At 44.7% G+C, this 15,858-nt stretch overlaps 1 protein-coding gene across 22 annotated transcripts in view; it reads left to right on the top strand.

The window, feature by feature from the left end:
* The window catches only part of KCNMA1 (potassium calcium-activated channel subfamily M alpha 1), a 761,855-nt gene that overhangs the window by 556,405 nt on the left and 189,592 nt on the right, over positions 1-15,858 (top strand). For all 22 annotated transcript variants that reach the window (XM_064374369.1, XM_064374367.1, XM_064374368.1 and 19 more), the window contains exons 13-14: positions 5,432-5,501; positions 11,706-11,861. In XM_064374369.1, the coding sequence (XP_064230439.1) occupies positions 5,432-5,501; positions 11,706-11,861 (226 nt within the window). The remainder of the gene's footprint in view (positions 1-5,431; positions 5,502-11,705; positions 11,862-15,858) is intronic.

Here is a 15,858-nt window from a genome sequence, read left to right as displayed (position 1 = left end):
CTCCAGGGCTTACAGCTGGCCTTGGGTTTGAGATTCCTTGAGACAGAACTAGGAAATAGATTGAGATGGATGCTGACCTGAATTAAGGTACCATGTTTCCTAAGGTAAGTGGGCCTGAGATATCTTAACTAAAGGCAGATGCTCCCAGGTGACATTTTGCATTGTCTGGAGATGTTTTTGGTTGTCATAACATCTGGTGCTGCTGGCATCTGGTGAGTAGAGCTCAGGGACACTGCTAACCACCCTGCAATGCACAGCACAGCCCCCACAACAGAGAATTATCTGGCCTAGAACGTTAATAGTGTCAAGGCTGACAGACCCCTTATTAGGGCTTTCCAAGTGTGTCTACAGCATATTGATTCCCATCACCCCAAAGAGGAGTTTAGTGACCAGTTAGGCTGCTTTAATCCAGTTTCCCAAAATTAGTGTTCTTTCTTAAAAGCCTTTTCAGTGCTTTTAATACTAATATGAATCTCTGAGATAATGTACTATAGAACACTTTCCAAATCTATTTGACTACAAGCCTCTGCTCCTCTCCCACCTCCTCCCTGGTTTTTCTTCTTCTCCTTCTTTTTTTTTTTTTTTTTGTAGAGACAGAGTCTCGCACCATCACCCAGGGTGGAGTGCAGGGATGCAATCATAGCTTATCGTAACCTTGAACTCCTGAGCCCAAGTGATCCTCTCACCTCAGCCTCCTGAGTAGCTGGGACTATAGGAATGTGCCACCATACACGGCCAAGTTTAATTTTTTTTTTAGAAGGGACAGAGTCTTGCTATGTTCCCCAGGCTGGTCTTGATGAACTCCTAACCTCAAATGATCCTCCCACCTGGGCATCCCAATGGCCCTGCACTACCCTCCCCCTGCCCCCGCTTTTTTTTTTTTTTTCCCAGAACATCTTCTAGAGGAGGTTACGCTGGGAAACACAGCACAGTGCTTTTTGTGCACATGGGTTAGGCCTGTCAACTGCTCATCTTGGCTCCAACTTCAATACCTTATTCTTTTCTTAATTCAGAAAAAAGCAATTGTTCCGTTTTTGTTCCTTGCATAAAGCCAATAGTCATGGCGTGTGACAATGAAATGACTAAAAAGTCAAGGCATTTAGCTCCAGGTAGTTAGAGGCCCTTTGGAATTTGTCTTTTCTCTATCATAATTGCAGAAGAGTTAAGAGGACTGAGAGAAAATGATCGAGGGAAGCTTCTGGAGAGATGAACTAAATTCAGGGAGATTTCAGTCTCACTGCACTCCCAGGAACTCTTGCCTAACTGTGAACAGCCTCTTTCAGGGCCAAAGGTTTCCCCTCTCCCTGTGGCTTGGTTTAATGCCTCCTGAGAACTTACCTGAGGTTGAAGGTCAGGAAGTTACCCTTGTGTCATGACAATGTTGGCACCTCCTTTGTCTTTGCTTTCCATCAGTGGCCCCAAGTGACGGGAGCTTCCCCATTAGCGAGGTGGGGGAATTCCTCCAGTGCATTTCAGAGGAGCCAGTCCTCCCCTAAGCCTCTGGTCCTTGTATCTGGCAGGCAACATCTGGCACCATCTTCTCTTGCCACTCACTTTTCTTTGGCAATACACTTAGTGAGGTCATTTTAAGGAAGTTGATGCATCAAGTTTTCTAAGCATTGGGCTTGCCAGGATGCAGAAAGAGGGTGGAACAGAATCTGGCTTCACACCTGGGCCCATTCCCTAATCAGTTGCAGCTGCACGGTGGCTATACCAGCCTCAGGTTTGGGTGTGTCACTTGTTCCTTTCTTTGAAGTAAGAAGGATCTTCAACTTTTGACACATTTTTCTGTCATTAGAAATGATTAAAAAAAAAAAGTAACTCTTTAAGGAACCTGGCTTCACTCTCTTCAGAATTCCCAATTATAGGGTCCAGCTCTACAGGGTCCTGTGAGCCCCTTTCCTTTGGTATGGAGATGAGAAACTGTAGAAATAAAAGACACAAGACACAGAGCTAGAGAAAAGAGAGTTTGGGCCCAGGGGTCCGCTGCCAACCGAAGCTTGGAGTCCGGCAGTGGCCCTGAGTGCCTGGACGCTCTGACTTTTAATGCGTACAAAACTAGGGGCAGGGTAGGTAGGGCGTGGCATTGGTAGTCAGTGATAGGGTCAAGTACATCACGTGTCATATAGGTAGGGGCCCAGGACTTTCAGGTAGAGGAGATGAGGTAAGGAGAATAATGCGTCAGCACTTTTTCCATACTTGTCAAGAAAGAACAAAGACATTAAGATTTACGTCACTTTTACTGATTATCTCTTCTGAGAAAAAGGGACCCAGGTGCAGAAGCGGAACATGAGAGTAGACATGGAACGTGACCCCTGAAGCCCCACAGCATCACATAGAGACAGTTAAGCCTCCAGACGTCTGTGGGCCTACCTGACAGCCATCAGGCTTACCGCAAGAACTTGGAGGAGTGGAGTTTTCTCCTAACTCCTCCGGGGAGGGGGATTGGCCATCTTGGACCTCTCCTTCCCTAGCTGGCTAAATGGCGGGGGCTTTCCCAACGCTAGCGCTGCTGCACAGCCGAGGTGCCCTCCAGCAGCCCTTACACGGTGACAGGGCTTAAAGCGTCTTGCCTTAGGTTGATTCCTTTCACAGTGTCTCCGGGGTTCACACTTCTGACCTGAGAGGTATTAGTAAAAGAATTAAGATCACCTATGAATAACTAAGATCACCTATGAATAACTAATAACTACTACAGTTATATTTCTAGTTACTTTCTTCTTCATTATTTATATGGAAATAGGCTGAGGCTTCGGGCTTCTGCCTTGGCACTTATGGGGTCTCCCCCCTACACCAATGGAAAACCAAAAGAAGATGAAACTTAATGTTTTGACCCCACAGAGATGTTTGGGGCTACCTGAGTAATAGCTTTGAAATGGGTGTTTCTCTTAATTGCAGTATTTTATTTAAATCATAACTGTGGTAGGGTTAATATGAAGACACACAGGTACCAGGGTGATTGGCAGGATGAGGAGGCATAGAAATTACTGGTCAAAGGTAGTATCAGAAATGTAATTAAGTAGAGCCAGAATGAGGCCCTGGCAGCAAAAAGAAGTGGGAAGTTCAGGGTTAAAAATGGTCTTTGTCTTTCTCTTATTTGTATAATCCTCCTTCCTCCTCAGTTTAATGAGACCAATCTGCCTCCTTTGAAATTAAAATGTCAAAGATCCATTTGAAATGAGCTAATGCAGAAAACTGGCTGAAACTGTGAACTGCAAGGCAGGGCGGACAGAGGCTCAAAGTCCTTGAGTTATAAGCATGGGCCAACACAACACTTTTTCAAAAATAAAACGAAATCCTTCAAGTGCAAAAACCCAGGGTGAATTTGTGCTGGGAGAGGCTTTCACGTGATCCATTTCCTACATTCACAAGTTGGAGCTTTTCAGATAAAGCTGCTCCCTGGCTGCCTTCTCTCCATGTCTGCACTAAAAGGGGTTGGGGGTGGAGGCGCTGCTGGGTGGGAAGTTTGCGGGGGCGGTCATAATAAATGCACTTGCATTTCTGATTAGGCTTAGGAGGTGGGCCTTTCTGTGGAATTCCATTCTTTAGCTCTCCTTGTCACAGAAGGAAATGTACAATATCACTTCTGACAGACTTGGTAATGACAAAAACCATAACTTACACGTGGAGAGAACTAATGATTTCAAAGCATTTTCACATCTGGTCTCCCATTTGCTGCTCATACCAAGCCTGTGAAGTAAATAAAGCAGGTACTGTTGCCCCGAGTGTCCAGATGAGGAAACGGGAACAGAGAGCCTAGGGTTTTCCTAAAGGTGGAGCAGTTCATTAGTACAATAGCTGTGACTGGAACCCAGGTGTTTCCATTCATCTGCACTCTGCCACTCCCTTTAGCACCATGATTGATGTGGGGAGGACACGTGAGGGCTGGGGTGGGTGCAGGCCATGCCTAACACTGAGTTTGGACTGAGGGCAGGTAGGAGACAATTTTCCACCACGATCTGGTGACCCCCGCAACACCTTGGCACTTACTTTTAACCGGAGTTTAAGTCATCATTTTCTCTATTAGCTGTGGAAGGCTGAGTCCTTGATCTCATCCTAAGAGCCCTGCTTAGAAATCGTATTTTGTGATAGTGGACAAGCGTGTGTCACAATTAGAACTGTTTTGTCATCCTGCTTGTTTGATTGGTCATTGTTGTCTAAGGTTGTTGACTTGGAGAATTGTACTCAGCAGATTGTGTCTGAGCTGGTCCCTGGGGTGTGGGAGATTGCAAACCTCTGGAGGCCCCATAATTTGGGCTTGTTTTCATGTCTGCATAGGCAATAAGCTGGCAGCCCCTGCTCCAGGCCTCCCATTCCCCAGTCAGTACACACTTGCATACATCCTATCCCCAGTGCATCCCAGGGGGCCCTCAAATTGTTCATGCCCAGGACACAGACTGTGGCTGTTTTGTGATTTTATTTTCACACTACCAAGAGGTATGGTGGGAACACTGCTTAACTTAGTGTCTGCAACTCCTCAGGATAGCCCTGGCTGCTGGTCCTGATGCAGGACAGGTGAGCCCCAAATTGGGGCTTAACCCATGAGGGTTTTTAGCTTCCCCCAGGAAAGAATTCAAGGGCAGGCTGGTGGTAGGGCAGACAGAAACAGCTTTATTGAAGCAGCAGTATTACAGCTCCGTGACTGTTTCTGCAGAGCAGGGCTACACCGTAGGCAGAGAGTAGCAGCTCTGGGCAGTTCTGCTGTCATATTTATACCTACTTTTAATTGCATGCAGATTAAGGGGCAGTTTATGCAGAAATTTCTAGTGAAGGGGTAGTAACTTCTCAGTCACTGGGTCGTTGCCATAGAAAGGCAAGTCCCATGAGCCCAGTACAGATAGAGGCAAGTTCTTGAGCTTTCTTTCTCACTGTCTACCCTGACACCTGGGTATCAATCATATTAAAGTGCTTCCTCTTTCATGGCCTTCTTTTTTCCTCATGGTGCCTCCCCAAAATTGTATGTAGTGAGAGATGGAACTAGGACTGGAATTCATCCATGCATTGCAATTGCTTTCAGGAAAGGACCTAGTGTGTGCCTGTAAAGTTAGGTCACTATGAACATATTCTAAGAGATAGTTGATTTCATAATTGGACAACAGGCTTGACATATGAAGCATTTCAATCCCCTAAGATCTAGTAATATTAATGTTCTGGGGCCTAGAGGACACAGGGAAGCTCCCAGGTGTGGCCATGGCAATGGGAAACTGATACACCACACTGCTGGGCGTGTCCAATGGAAGGTTGCTTCTGCTCCATCCCCGTTTCAGCTAGTCCTCAATTGTGTGTAGTATCTGAGCCCTGCCTCTGGAATCAAGTCCTGCCTCCTACCTCAGTCCCATGGGCATTCCATTTGAAGACAATAAAATTGATCTTTTGGTCATACATCATGCATAAGGCAGACCAGTCTCAGTGCTGGTTCTTTCTTTTTCAGAGTAATCTCCATAAAGAACTACCATCCGAAGATAAGAATCATCACTCAAATGCTGCAGTATCACAACAAGGTAGGAATGTGAGAGCCTACTCCAGGTCTGAAGACACATCCACAGGTCCAGCCTCTTCTTTCTCATTATACAGCCTCACACACACACACTCACATGCCCACATGTGTGCAACTCAAAGACCTGGGTAAAGAGGTGTGATGGTTAAAAATCTCCCTGGCACATTTCTTTAGTTCAAACAACATGTTTGCATTTGGTCACTGGAAGGATGCTCCTTCTTGTACTGATTCATTCAGGAAGTGTCTATTGGAACCCGAGATTCAGAACTATTGATGTACTGTTAGATCCCATCCATACTTAGATTACAACAATTTTCATTTTTATGTGCTGTAGTCATGTATTTATTTGGTAAATATGTATTGAATACCTACTGTGAGATTATCACTCTCCCTGACACTGGCAGGAATATCAGTGAAGGAAAAGCCCATTTTGTGTCTTCGGGGTTTTAGCCGTAAGGTGTAGAATGCTCCAAGCAAGTGAGCAATAATAAGATTTCTCTGTTTGAGACCAGGTGAACAGGTGAGTGCATAATGCTCTCTGTAAGAGTGTAATGTGGAACACATTCCCAGAGTCAAGATGAGAATTTACAGAGTTGAATCAGGAAATTAGTAAGCTATCCAGAGATTAAACAGAAAGGAATTTTCCTTGCGTTATAGCTTACATTGGGGGATTGATTGGAAAGAAGACAAATGTCAGAGTCTATGTTGTTTCCCTTTGATTACTTCTCAGTAAACCAGAGTCCAGTCTCTCATTCAAAGGCAATGCTCCTTCTCTCGGCCAGTCAGTAAACTTCCAAGAAAACAGCTTTAGGGGAGGGAAGGTGGCACCCGGTACCAGTTATGTCCTTAATGAAGCCTAGAAACCAGAGACTGCCCAGTACCTGGAGCCAGGTGTCCTGTCTGCACAGAATAACTCCCTGCTGGGTTATGAGTGACAGCGTACCCCCTCTTATGGGCCATATTCCCTACGAAATAGGCAGCCAGGTGACCCAGAGAAAACCCCGTTCTGCCAAATGCACCAGCACCATGCCATTATTTCTTAATTGCTGGCAAGTGCTGGCCCATTTTACTGTGTGGAGGCCCATCAGAGGCTGTCACTGAGTGGAGCCTGCTGTCGGTGACTGGCCCACCACCCGGAATGCCTGCCTGCTGCCAACCACTGCCCAGCCCTCAGCAGGTGGCTCCCTTGCAGAACGTGTTATTCTCCAGCCAGTGGATTTGGTGGTGGGCACCCAAGGTCACATTCACCTGTTTGTCTCTGTAAAACCCAAAGACACTGAAGAGATAAAGTGAGGATATCAGTAACACGCAGGCGTCAAGCTGGAGAAGTTTTTGATGGCAGTCCTCGTAGGTGGAGGTGAATTTTATTAGCAAGGTTGTGACTGGTGACAGCTCCTGCAGCAAGGAGCTCTCCTTCTTTCATTTGTGATCTGAAATTTCATTTAGTGTGGGAGTGCTTTAAGCTGTTGTTTAGAATTTTGGCTGAATTTAGACTGAATAGGAAAATTAATGTTGTATGTTTAGAAGGGGCTGTCAGTTCCTTTTTTTCTCTTTCCAATGAGTGCTGATGCAGCATCTTCAAGAAATTAAGGAGGATTTTAGTACTGCAGTTCTTTTCAAACTCAAAGAAGCTCAGCTGGCCTTGGATTCCAGACAGTCCCTGGTCAGTAATCACATGATCATAGCAACCTGAATGTCTTTGGCAAACTTCTGCATTGTAATTATTCAGAAACTATGAGAAAGATATCAACCAATTCATGATTATTTGCTTAGAACACATTTTGTTTAGAACCATCCCAAACTATTTGAGTTTTAGGGTTGGGCAGAATCACTGATCCTCAGATGATTGGTAAGGACACAAGGAATGGAGTGACTTTGACACAGGACATTTTCTTTTTTGTCCTTTTATTTATCTCTTCTGGAGAAAGAACAAAACATCTACTCATCATTTTTTATCTTTCATTCCTTGTAGAATTGCAAATAGATACTCTTCACCCTGCTTCACAGTTTTGCTCTGTTTCCTGAGATGCTTCCCACTCTTTCAATATGTTTTCTTCCACTTCCCTTTCAACATTTTTTTTCTTTCTCTCTTGGCACCTTTTGCTGCACCCATCCTAGAATCCTAGATGCTTCGAGATCTCCATGCCTTACAACTTGATTTTGAGAAAGGATCTGGTATGTGCCTGCAAAGTTAGGTCACTATAAACATATTCCATGAGATAGTTGATTTTATAATTGGACAACAGACTTGAAATATGAAGCATTTCAGTCCCCTATGATCTAGTAATAGGAATTTTCTAGGGCCTAGAGGGATATAGAGAAGCTGCCTACTTCCTCTCCATGTAAAACTGGCCCTGAGTTTGTCATCATCATAATTGTAGACATTTGTGTCATATTTTATGGTTTTAAAAGAGAGCTGTGACATCCATTATCTTCTTTAGTACTCATTGGACCATCTGTGCATTTTAGCATCCCAGGGTAACTTCAGAGCAGGGCGTCTAAGCTCTGACAGACAGCGCAACTCTGCTGGGCACAAATCACGGCCACCACTCTGCAGCCAATGATTGGGGAGACAGAACAGCTGACTGCCACCGACTCTTTAAATGGAGCCACAGCCCACTGAACCAAACTGTGGTTCCCTAGAGTAGGCCTTATAGAAGGGCTGATGCTCTCCAAAGTGTATCTTTTAATATGACTAGACTCCTTGGAGAGAAACACTTTCATGTTGGCCATCTTTGAACACAGAAGAAAGACAATGCAGGGCATCTTCTGATTTGAGTGTAAATGCCTCGAAGCTCTTCAAGGACAGATTGGTTTATAACTTCTTGGGAAAGTCACTCCTGATGATTTACCTATCAGTGGATTTTTTATTTTTCCGGAAGACTCTAGTGAAAGAGGTCTTTATCTTTGGAAGCCAAGTCCCATGAGCCCAGTGCAGACAGAGGCAAGTTCTTTGAACTTGCTTTCTCCCTGTCCACCTGACACTTGGGCGGTCGTATTAAGGCGTTTCCTCTTTCATGGCCACCTTTGTTCCTCATGGTGGCTTCCGCAAATTGTATGTAGTGAGAGATGGAACTGGGACTGGAATTCATCTCTCCTGGTTTCTCAGGACAGCCTGTTTCCACGTTGCTTCTCCATGAGATGAGGGAGGGGTGGTGAAGTAGCAGAAATGAAGGACAGCCAGATCTGCCAGGTCTGCTCTTTATATTCTCCATGTTAGGGAGAGAGGATTTGCCTCCAGACTTCTGGGCACTTACCATCAGACTCAGATTACTTCAAATGGAAAATGACAAAGTTGCCAGAAACAAAGGATTTGCGTTCCTGGGTCGGTCTCCTCTCTTTGTTTCATGCACAGAGATTTCCCTCCCAGCATTCAGCAAGTCACCCTCACTCCTTCCCTGTATTGGAGAAAATATAATGTCCAAAAAAGGTGGGCCAGAAGCCTGAGATACGGAACAAACTCAACTTTCCTTTTCTTTTCTTTTCTTTTTTTTTTGTTTTGAGATGGAGTCTTGCTCTATCCCCAAGCTGAAGTGCGGTGGCGCGATCTTGGCTCACTGCAACCTCCACCTCCCAGGTTCAAGTGATTTTCCTGCTTCAGCCTCCCAAGTAGCTGGGACTACAGGTGTGCATCACCACGCCCAGCTAATTTTTGTATTTTTAGTAGAGACAGGGTTTCACCATGTTGGCCAAGATGGTCTCAATCTTTTGACCTTGTGATCTGCCTGCCTCAGCCTCCCAAAGTGTTGTGATTACAGGCATGAGTCACCACACCTGGCTCTAAACTCAATTTTTCTTTGTAATCACATGCCCAAGTGTCAAGGTGGACAGTGAGAAAGAAAGCTCAAAATGTACCTACAGAACTTAAGCCAGACAGGGCCACATGGGACCCAAGGATGTAATGCCTGGGCCTCATATCCTAGATAGCACATGGGGTTAGGAGAGACTTTCTTTGAAAGATTTTGCTTGTTTGTTTGAAGGTACCATGAAGATTCAGAGGTGTCTCTTTAGGGCTTAGACCAAAAAAAAATCTCCTTTCATACACAATGCTTGACTTGTTCATTACTTAAACTTAAATTTCTCCTCATTGTTCCCAGATTCTCAGATGATATTACTACAAATGAGTATTTCTCCAGTTAAACTGATGTGCTCTCTATGCCTGGGAAATAAAAGGGAAAGTGGCCATCTGAAGCCAGTGGAGAGTAGGGAGAGGAAGGGATAAAGGGAAGGGCTAGTTGTTGGAACTGAGTCTGCAATGTGGGGAAGGTCCTTTGATAGCTTGATGGCAATTACTACTTGCTGTGGTTTCTCCATGAGACTATTTTTAACCATGCTCTCGTCAGAGAGGGCACAGTCATCTCTCCCTGGGGTAACCACTTTTGGCTTAGGATGCACAACATTGTCATAGAAGTGGATTTTGCAAGAAGGAATTTCACAAAAGTGGTATTTTTGAAAGCAGAGTGTGGAGCCCTTGGATTTGCTCTTTGTTTTTGTAGTGGAGTCTTCCATCCTTCTAGTTCAATTATTGTATGTTGTTCTGAAAGTGAAGGGAAGGCTCCCTTGGTGTTCCTTGTGTTTGCTGAGATGTGCAGAGAAGTAATAATTTCAAAGCCATAGAGCCTTGGGATTAGCAGAGACTTAGATGAGCTCTCTGATTCCACCTCCTAGTACAGAGCAAATGTTCTTTCCATAGTAACTTGGAGAAATACTTACCGGGTCTTAGGGACAAAGACCTTGCAATTGTTAAGGTAACCCTCTCCATTTGGCAGACAAATTACATCCTTAGGAAGTTCATTTATAAAACAAGACAAAAATCTGCTTTTTTGGAATATATACTAGTCTTAATTCTGGCTTCTAGAACAAAGCAGGACAAACCTAATCTTGGACACAGCAGTACCTGAAGTATTCAGATGTAACCATCCTGTCTCTGTGAGGACAAGAGCCTTCTCCAGGCCAAATATTACTGGCTCTCTTAACTGTTCCTCAAAAGATCTTTTCCAGATGCTACCTCTTCTTGTCTTTGTCACTTTTCTCTGGAAGTTACTCAATTGATCATTTTCCCTCTTTAAATCTGACTGAAAACTGGATCAAATACTCTGGAACTAGTCTGACCAGTTTACGACAGAATGAAATGTTCATTTCCCTTGATCTGGAGAGCATTTCTAACAAGTAAACACTGGCTTTCTCTGTAATGTCACATGGCTGGCCTAAAATTTGAGGTTTTAGTTACCCACACACTTAAATTTAGCTTTGTGCGCTTTGTTTTGTTTTATTTCTCTCCTGCCTGCTGCCAAGCTAGGTCTTCTCATTTTGAATTTATAAAGTTGATTTGTTTTAACCTAAATGCTGTACTTGACATGAAAGCCTTGTAAATCTTTTTACTTTGGTCTTTTGCCGCGTTTTCCAACTCTGGAGAACCTTTTGAACTTTGATTCTTTCATCCAATGTATTTTCTATGACTCTCTGCTTCATGCCACTTAAAAATAATTGGATGAGCATGCCTCTGGGTCCTTGTCTCAGGGCCTGAGAAGGGTTGAATAGGACCAGTCCATTCGCAAGAGATTGGAAACGTCAACATTGTGATTTACCTGATGTTTTAGGGCAGTGGTTCTCAAAGTGTGGCCCCTAGATCAGCAGCATTAGCATCACCTCCAACATGTTAGAAATGCCAAATTCTCCAGCCTTACCCCAGACTACTGGATCAGAAATGCCAGCAGTGGGGGTTGAGTGGTCAGCAATCTGTGCTTTCACAAACTGTACAGGTGATTCTGATGCCTGCTCCTAATGCCTGGGGGTCACTGATCTGGAGTATTGGAAAGGCAGGTAAAAAAGAAACGGAAAATATACAGGCATTTGCCAATCTTATGGTCCATTTGAGGACTCAACCTAACAATTTAGCTAGACATCTTAGTAACCTGGGCTGATGTATCTGTTACAAGGGGAAATTCCCTCTGGGCTCTATTTGGCCAAATGACAAATCCATGGGAAGACTTAAGCATAGTAGGTACAGAGACAACAATCCAGAGAGACTGAAGTGTGATGAGCAGAAGAGTTGCATAAAACAGCAAACATCAGACCCCAGCAAGGGAAAAGAAGCGCGAGTCTGAATGGCCCTGCATGGTTGGGCCATGCTGCATATCCCAGAAGACGTTTTACACAGTTGAGCATTTAACAGAGCAAGGTCTCATACCTGCTTTTGTTTTCCCAGGCCCATCTGCTAAACATCCCGAGCTGGAATTGGAAGGAAGGTGATGATGCAATCTGCCTCGCAGAGCTGAAGTTGGGCTTCATAGCCCAGAGCTGCCTGGCTCAAGGCCTCTCCACCATGCTTGCCAACCTCTTCTCCATGAGGTCATTCATAAAGGTAATGTCTCGTCTTATTAGAGCACATTAGCTCAGGATTCCATTTGTCGTGGGGTTGAGTAGAGAGCACAGCTTAAACTCAAAACAGATCGACGGACTCTAACCACTTGGGTTAAGGAGAAATTCCTTGTTACGGATTTGGGCATGAAGCCAGCTTTTTTCAAAATTATGTTTTTATTTTTATTTGGCACATCCATGGCCATTAAATGATTGTTCAAAGCACAATCCCCTCTTTTTTTTAGATAAACCACATGTTTATCTATCAACAAAGCCTCTGCTGTTAAAACAAAAATATGATTTATATACATTCCATATGGCAACAGAGCGCCTAAAGAAAAGAATTATCATTTTGCTCTTTTATATCAAGTGGCTAGTGGACCTCTCGCTGTGTGGATAAATGCAGACCATGTGTTGGTGCTGAAGCCCAAACCCCAACAACATAATTCATTTATTTATTTCTGCACAATCAAGGAGGCCAGCAGGACTGACACGCCGCGGTTGTTTGAATGGAGAGCGAAACAATGTACCGAGTCCTCGGCAGCAGCGCCCTTTGCACCGAGAGACAGGCAGTCTGAATGTGTTCATGTCCTTGTCAGAGCTGGCTGGGCAGCCACTCCAAAATCCCCAAGTTGGCCATACCTGCTGCACCAGTGCAGGCAAGGAGAGAAAAAAACCAACTCTGTCCTCACAGGGTGGGCCAGGTTAGGAGTGTGTTTCTTGGGCCTTGCATTGAGCATCCAGTCCCTACCAAGGAGGCCTCTGGAGCCTAGGATAACAGTCATTTCAGTTCTTATCCTTAGACTGTTCTTAGATTAGGCAGTTAAGGTGACATACCAGTGTGTAAAACAGGTCTAGCCAGAGCCTTTCTGATATGGCATGGGAGGCAGTTAGCTCTGGATCTGGGCTTATATCCTTCCTCTTGTTATGGAAGGAGCAGAATTAATAGCAGGCAAGGTGGGAAATTACATCCTTAGAAAGTTCATGAGTCAGCACGAGGTCCGTAAAGGAGGCCAGAAGCTCTACAATCAAAGGTGTAAGACCTCCTGCCTTTTGCTGCATGGCTGCCTAATCCACTGCCAAGTTTCTTGATGGTATTGAGTAAATGGCCGTGGTTGCATTAAGAGGGGTGGATGGGAAGCATGAGGATACAGACGTGTTAGTGCTCACCATGGGTACCTATGAGTGATATTATTTAGAGCAAGAGTTTTTTTTAGGTCCTTACCCACTGTACCTGCCAAATTGGCATTATGTAGCCAACTGATAGTTAACATTGCTCTACATCAAAGAACAAATTGCTTTGGAGCTCCTTCAATCACTTTAGCAACACTCATAGCAAGGGATACCTTGATTTAAAAAATCCTCCTGTGCTCATTACGCAGCCAAAGGTCTCAGCTCAACAGAACTCCAAGCTCAGATCCAGCTTACAAATAAAGACGTTGCATTCCTTTAAGTGTCTTCTTTAATCCAGGCTGCTCTTGTCCTGCATGGGCGGAACTGAATGGAGGTGGCAGGGAGGTCTGTGTAGCTGTGTTTAGAGACAAGACCCTGAAGCCAGATGTAGCCACGTGTCTCCCAGGGCTCTTATGTTCAGCGTGAGAAGCCCAGACTCAGGATAAAGGACTGTCACCAAGAGAACTTCTCTGGCTCTTTCAATCAAGCTTTGGTGGTTTTCTTCCAGGGAATGGCCCATGGGACCAAGCACGTGGTATGTGGAGCTGTGCTCTGCTTCCTTGTGTTAATGTAACATAGGCCTTGGCAGGGCCCCACCACAGATGGGGCCCCCTGACATGCGTATGTTTTGATTTTGTGGTGCCTGCATGGTAACTAGAGCTGTCTGTCAAGGAAATTAATAAAATGGATGTGATGCTGATTCTTCAGTGCTATTAGCAGCAGGGAAAACCTCTGCCCAACTTTCCTTGGGACCCTGATGGGACTCACCTCTAAAGCCAAGGGCGTCCCCTCCAGCTCAGCTAATCCCATTGCCAAGTTCCTATTTAGGAAGAGCCTGTGGGAAAGGCTGGGCCTGGCTCTGGTGTAACTAAAAACACATTTTTCCTCCGGGGGTTGTGTTACCACATTATTTCTGTATAGGGCCAACTCCCGCCTGTTTGGAAGTAGCTCTCTGAATATGGCCTTTTGACACTGAGATGGTCTTTGTGTTGGAATTCACTGAGGTGCATGACCTGGAAATCACGAGGCTTCCCTTCGTATATTTTTCTCACTGAAAATAGAGATGCCTTATTCATGTGCTCCCTACTCTATATTGCTATATTTGTGTACTTACCTCCAAATCCCAGATCTTTGTCTCTTTTAGGTCATGGTGCTCTCCTTGGCATGTTTTATGTATTATCTCCCATTCCAGGGATCACAAAGCCCTCACATATTCTTGTTGGGCTTGGGGCAGGTGGAAAAGTAAATCTACAAATAGATTATCGTTTATAGAAATTGCCTCCTTCTCCAGTGACCTCTGTATCCTGTGACGGAGAATTCATTAATATTTCCATGGGGACAAGCAGGCCTATTAGGATGGATGGAGAAGGGATGAGGCTTTGGCAGCACTTGATCCTTTGGGAACCTTTAGCGTTTCTGGAAGCCAAAGGTAAAGTGTGAACTCAACCTCTCCCTTGCCCTGGGCCGGTCATATCTGTCTCTTGGTGCTGCAGAACCCCTGCTAAAATAAGAGAAACAAGACTGTAACAGTGAACGTGTAGCACAGGCAGAATCACAGTGACTATCCACTGGGCTTTTTAATTTTATTTTAATTTTTATAGAGATCAGTCTCCCTATGTTGCCCAGGTTTGTCTCAAACTCCTGGATTCAGGTGATCCTCCTGCCTCAGCCTCCCAAATTGCTGGGATTATATAGGTGTGAGCCACTGACACTGGGCTTTTTATCATGCATGAGACCAAATGCCAAGACTGAAAGTGAGGTGACATGTTTAATAAAAGAAAGAGGGACTACTGGCCAGGAGTGGTGGCTCACACCTGTAATACCAGCACTTTGGGAGGCCGAGGCAGGTAAATCACCTGAGGTCAGGAGTTCGAGATCAGCCTGACCAATATGGTGAAACTCATTCTCTACTAAAAACACAAAAATTAGCTGGGCATGGTGGTGCATGCCTATAGTTCCAGCTACTCAGGAGGCTGAAGCAGGGGAATCGCTTGAATCCAGGAGGCAGAGGTTGCAGTGAGCCGAGACTGTGCCACTGCACTCCAGCCTGGGCAACAGAGCAAGACTTCATCTCAAAAAAAAAAAAAAAAGAGAGAGAGAGAGAAAGAGGGAATACTGATATACAGGAATTACAAAAGAGGCCCAGCCTGGAAGTACCAAGAAATATGGGGCAATGCTTCTTTATCTCCCCGCCAATGCCACTCTCAAAGATACCAATCCTAGGACTCCAAGTCATTGCCCCTGAAAACCTTGCTCCTGTGTGGATATATCTCTGAATTGATCTAAACGTTTTAGGAATCTTTTTATATTTTTAGCCCATATCTTTGGGAGTAATGAATTTCTTAAGTTTGCTAACTACTGTTAAAGATTTTTTGTTTCTGGCTCTTTGTCCTTCATTTACTCCACTTAAACTTCAAGGCAGGCCCTCTGCAGCTTTTGCTGTGCTAGGATTTAACAAATCTACGCTAATTTTACAGCTAATATTTTTAGGAAAGAGACTCAAGTTGGGAATCCAGGGGTCCTCCAGCTCAGCAGCTGTTGTTAGGGACAGGTTAAACATTTTGTGCAATGGGGTCTTGTTTGAACCCTTGAGTTCCTTTAAGGAGTTCACATGAATGTCCTGGTGCCTGTGACTTATCTGCATCAACATTATCAGCCAGCCCTGGAACATCTTTTCCATTTGCCACTGTCCTGTCTCCTACCCTGGCCTGTCAGGTTCCAGGAAGAATCTCCCTCATATCTTCTGTAAAGACCCAGGCAATGAACTTACTTAGTCTATCTGCCATTGCCTCAGCCCTGAATAAGTGGCCACACTTACTCTTTACTTG

The sequence above is a fragment of the Aotus nancymaae genome, unplaced genomic scaffold, assembly GCF_030222135.1.
Source record: "Aotus nancymaae isolate 86718 unplaced genomic scaffold, 86718_ANA_hifiasm-v0.15.2.pri h1tg000010l, whole genome shotgun sequence".
In the NCBI taxonomy this organism is placed as follows: Eukaryota; Metazoa; Chordata; class Mammalia; order Primates; family Aotidae; genus Aotus; species Aotus nancymaae.
The sequence above is the reverse complement of the archived record's forward strand: the minus strand, read 5'-3'. Positions and strand labels throughout refer to the sequence as shown.